This window comes from Arachis ipaensis, chromosome B09 (genome assembly GCF_000816755.2).
Source record: "Arachis ipaensis cultivar K30076 chromosome B09, Araip1.1, whole genome shotgun sequence".
In the NCBI taxonomy this organism is placed as follows: domain Eukaryota; kingdom Viridiplantae; phylum Streptophyta; class Magnoliopsida; order Fabales; family Fabaceae; genus Arachis; species Arachis ipaensis.
In genome coordinates this window covers 660,476-666,000 of record NC_029793.2, presented here as the reverse complement: position 1 = coordinate 666,000, position 5,525 = coordinate 660,476, and the positions used below count along the sequence as shown (strand labels likewise).

Sequence of the window (5,525 nt, the reverse complement as noted above, 5' to 3'; positions counted from 1 at the left end):
CAACACATCCCTCTCACTTTTATTTCTATTTATCTTTTAATTGCGTATCAGTTTTTAATTTTTAAAATATAATTATTGAAATTCTTCGTTCTATTTCAATTTTTAATTTGAATTGTTGAACTAATAATTAAATTTTTTTATGATATTGATTTGAATTGAGATTAAAAAATTAGCATTGGTGTTAGAAATAAGTGATAATGATAATGGCAATGATGATTATGTTTAAGATAAAATAGACATTTGAATTAGATAATTGTATCTTGTGTATCATCACCAAACATTATAATAAAATTTGTGTATATATGTGTCTATATCTACTTATGTATTTATGTTTATGTCTTTGTATCTAAAAGACATCAACTAAACACAGCCTTATAGCACAAGTTAATTAAATTATTAAAAAAATTATATCTAAAATTTGAATTTGAGGTCGTGACATTAAAAATATATATTGTCATACTTTTATTCAATGCAACCATATATTATATAGAAATGGGTAAATAGTTAAATTCGTCCCTAAAAGATTATTTGATTTTTAAATTGGTTTTTGAAAGATTTTTTTTAATCAAATTCGCTCTTCAAATATTTTAAATTAATCACATTAGTCCTTCAGTCATTTTTTTGTTGACGGCGCCAAAATTTGTTAATACGATACGTTAAGTGATATTACAACACACAAATAGGAGTCTTAATTGACTATTAATATGATAAGATCGAATCAAAACATAATTGAGAGGATAACTTGATGTATTAGAATTTCTCAATTTGAGATTTATTTGATCTAATTTCATAAACTTATCATATTAGCTACCAATTAGGACTACTAAGTGTATATTGTGGTGTCAATTAACGTGTCATATTAACAAATTTGGACGCTATTAGTAACGAAAGGACTACAATGACTAATTTAAAGTTTTTGGATGACAAATTTAATTAAAAAACATTTTCGAAAACAAATTTAAAAAATAAATAATTTTTTGGAGACTAATTTAACCATTTATCCTATAAAAATGTATGAATGAATGAATGACTTTTGAGGTGGACCTTAGTGGTGAAGTGCAACCATGGTTTTGAAAATCGAATCGGACCGACCAATCGAACCGGTTCAAATGGGAATTGGCGATACAAACGGTTCGGTCCGTTGTCTATAATCGCTGGAGGAAAAATCGTTTAAGAACTGCTAAATCGGCTGAGAACTGGACGGTTGGACCGAACCGGTAACCAGCTAGTTCGAATAAAACAACGCCGTTTTTTTATTTGTAAAAAAAAAAAAACAGAAGTAGATCCATTCGTGAACCAACCCCCCCTTCTTCCCCCAATCATTCACTCATTCGTCACTCCTTAGACTGGAGAACTCTGAAGCAAAGGGAACCCTAGCCCTTCATCGCCGTTGCCGTTCCCAGGTCTTCAGCGCTGTCGTTTCTTCCTCTTCTCCGTGTCTGGAACCCAATAGCTCAGCACATCGTCTTCATCTTTGCTGGCTTCTCGACATGGAACTCAAGTTAGTGGCTTCTCGTCTTCATCTTCACTGAATGTTCGGTCATCTTGTTGGTTTGAAGTTCTGAAATTGTTGTTCTTCGGTCTTCTTCTTCAATGTTTGTTCCATTTTTCTTCAATTCTTCTTTTTCGATCTTGGTTTGAAGTTTGGTTCTGAATGTTTTGTAAATTGCAATTACTCTGCTTGTTTCTTTGTTTCCCTCTCTTTCCACTATTGTTCTGGTTGAAACACTTAATTGTATGGTTCGGATTGCTCTGTTACTCTGTTAAATCATGAGTATTAAAAGAAATTTACTCTGTTATATATATCATTTGTATCAACCAGAACACCTAATACAGTAACACTTACTCTATTACTCTATTTTAGTGTTTTCTAATTGCTCGATAGTTCTGATAGTGTTTTACTGGTTTACCAGTTGCTGATGGCTCCTAATTTGTTTGTTGCAATATTGTTGAATGCTATTGGCAGAATTTAGATATGGTCTTGTTGACGATTTTTTATTTTTCATTGTGCTGTGGCTGTTTTTAATTTTGTATCTGTTTTATTAATTTCAGTTATGGATAATAGTATTAATCAAGAAGCTATTGCTTATAATAATGCATCTGTGAATAATAACTTGCCTGTAAATCCTCCTATTTCGAATGATGCTGGCATGCTGCTAATCCTAATCCCCCTAGTACTAACGATAATCAGTCACAAGGTTCTTCTAACTTACAAGGAAAAACATATTTAGTTTGAAAATATGTTGCTCTACAAATAGTGAATGAAAAATCACAATATCAATGTTTATTTTGTCTACAAGTTTTCAATGGAGGCGAAATTCACAGGATGAAGAAACATCTAGCAAAGATTACTAGAGATGTTAAAAAATGTCCTAAAATTTCTTATGATGTGGAAAAACAGATGGAAAATTTGTTGAAAGAAATTCAGACCAACAAAAACAAAAGAAAAGTAAGTTTTAGTGAATAGGGTGGTGATGAGGTAGAGGATGCAATTGATGAAGCAATAGCTCAAGAAGAACATCAGCGTACTTCGGGTTAACAAGTGGTTGGAGGCGATCCATAAAAGAAAGTCAAAGTCATTCCTCCTATGTTTGCACCAAGAACAACTCCAGGAGCTCAACCATGTCTTAAAAGTGTTTTACAAAACAAAGAGGCAATACACGAGGTTGATAAACGGTTTGCTCGGTGGCTTTTGGATTGTGAAATTTTATTTAATACTGTGATGTCACCATTTTTCCAAGATATGTTGGATGGTGTTGCTGGTATTGGACCTAGTTACAAGGGTCCTTCTTATGATAAGTTAAGGGTTCACTTGTTGGCTTATCTTAAAAGAGAATGGCAAATGCTAGTTGATAGTTATAGGTGTGCATAGAAAGAAACTAGAGGTACCCTCATGGCTAATGGTTGGACAGATCAAAGACAAAGAACATTAATCAATTTCCTGATGTATTATTCTAAAGGTTTGTGCTTTGTGAAATCAATAGATGCTTCCAGTATCCTAAAAAATGCTTCACACTTGTGTAATTTGTTTTCTAGGGTGATTGAATGAATTGGCCCTAATGATATTGTGAATGTAGTGACCGATAATACGGCCAATTATGTTGCTGCTGGTAGGCTTATCAATAAAAAAATGATAATATCTATTGGTCACCATGTGCTGCTCATTGCCTTAATCTTATTTTAAAAGATATAAGCATTATGGCGCATATTTCTAACCTTGCAACACGTGCTTCATATATCACAGTATTTGTGTACAATCATATGGTTTTTTATCTTGGCTAAGAAAAAGACTTGATTGGATAGAAATTGTACGTCCTAGTGCAACCTATTTTGCAACTGTGTTTATCACATTGAAGAGCATCTTTGACCGTAAAAATAATTTGCAAACATAGATTGTAGATTCATTTTTCACTGGTCACAAATTAGAAATGAGTGCTACTGGTAGAGCTGTGAGTGCTATTATTTTGGATTGTAAATTTTGGAATGATTGGTTTACTGCATGTAAACTTGTGGGCCCTCTGATTAAATTGCTGAGGCTTGTTGATGCTGATGACAAACCATCTTTGGGATATGTTCATGAAGGAATGCTAAGGGAAGAATATACAATTAAAGAGATGTTTAAGCAAAACAAGACTACATATCAGCCGTACACAGATATTATCAACTCAAGATGGGACATGCATTTGAAGAAAGATCTTCATGCGGCAGCTTACTTCCTGAATCCTTCATTCTTTTTTAATGAAAATTATAAAGAAGCACCTAATGTTATGCGAGGTTTGCTTGATCTTGTTACCTTGTATTGCAAGTGTAACAATTTAGATTCAGTTGAGGCAATAAAAGAAATACATTTATATAGAAATCGAAAAGAAAGCTTTGATAGACCAGAAGCTATTCGAGCTGCATCTAAACTTAAGCCTGGTAAGAATATTTGAATATTTGTTTAACTAATAGTAACTTGTTTTATGCTTATGTTTTTAATTGATAACTTCTAATATGTTATGTTTTTATGATTGGTAGATGAATGGTGGAGGTTATTCTGTAGCTCTGCTCCATGTTTACAAAAGATAGTTGTTCGCATTCTTAGTCAAGCATCTGCTTCTTCTGAGTGTGAGAGAAATTGGAGTCCTTTTTACCAGATTCATACAAAAAGAAGAAATAGATTGGAGCATGATAAACTGAATAACATTGTTTATGTTACTTATAATTTGCGTCTTAAATCCATGTAATATATGTTTCATGAAATATCATATTGTTTCATACGTAATCTTTATCATAACAAATTTGTAAATTATTAATTCTTCATATATTGTATTTAACATTTTAGGAAGGAAAAAAAAAGAAAGCAAAAGATACAATATGATCCAATTAATTATGAAAGCATCAGTCTAGTTGACTTTTGGGTGATTGAAGAGGTTGTAGAGAAAGAGCCTGATCTTCCTAGTAATGTGGATGACTTATTGCGTGAGTATAGTATTATAGTTTATTTTCTAATGATTTATAGAATGTTTTTAGTTTATAATATAATGATAACATGTGTATTTTATTAGGTGAAATTGATGCTGATTTATATCAAAGTGGCGGTGGTAGCAGTGGTCTTTATGCTGCATCGATCTTTTGATTCTTCTGCTCAAGAGGGTGAAAATGAATGTGAAGATGATCTCACCGAAGCAAATTTGCAATAAGTTCTTGCGGATTTTGATGATTGATAAATCATGATGTTGGGATTTAATATTTAGATATGCTTTTTTATTATTTAATTTTGAACTTGTATTTTGATAAAATTATATAAATTTTGTTGATGATATTTTATGTAGTGTTTTAAATTTCGAAGATATTTTAAGATTTATATTAAACTATAATTATATTTTAGGATATTTATTTATAATTTATTTATTATTCTATTTTAAAACAATTTTTTCGGTTAAATCACCACTTGAACCGATTAAACCAATAAATCAATAAACTATAACTAAAACAGTTTGATGACCAGTCCAATTTTTAGAAGCTTGAGTGCAACATAATACTAGTCATAGGTGGGGACAATTAAATTCTATAATACGATATGCTACTAATAATAATAATATATGTGTATGAATGACCTCATGTTTAGAGGCAGATCAATTATTGAAGCCACAAATTAAAACCATATATAGGCTTTTAGTTTTTTGGAGAAGGAAAATTCTCTAGTACTTCTTCCCTTTCATGATATCCCCGTGAACTTATTAGAATTTTTCATTTTCAGGTTAATAATTACTTGTTTTTTTTTTTTTTAAATAAGAATACAAACCAAACAAATTCTTAGTTTTTTGCAAATAAAAATCTCATTTATTTATGGATGTTATATGGCAGCAAGATCTACTTTATATTAGTATTTCAATTTATTGTGCGGTGAAAATTGATGTTCTAATATATATGTTTTGCATTCTCATATCAACATGCACGATGCTCTTTAAGTTTATTTGCTTGAAATATATTAGAGCTAGAGAACATTAGATATAAATAAGTTAAATATTATAATTATAGAG

The 5,525-nt window shown here is 30.9% G+C and overlaps 1 protein-coding gene across 1 annotated transcript; it reads left to right on the top strand.

Annotated features, from left to right (window-relative positions):
• LOC107614705 lies at positions 3,429-4,226 on the top strand. Its single transcript, XM_016316849.1, has 2 exons — positions 3,429-3,918; positions 4,018-4,226. The coding sequence occupies exons 1-2, from the start codon at positions 3,429-3,431 to the stop codon at positions 4,224-4,226; spliced, it is 699 nt and encodes a 232-aa protein (XP_016172335.1).

Coding starts and splice junctions, on each gene's coding strand:
- LOC107614705 (XM_016316849.1), top strand. CDS start 3,429: ATGAGTGCTACTGGTAGAGCTGTGAGTGCTATTATTTTGGATTGTAAA. Junction 3,919..4,017: donor TGCATCTAAACTTAAGCCTG/GTAAGAATATTT, acceptor TATGATTGGTAG/ATGAATGGTGGAGGTTATTC.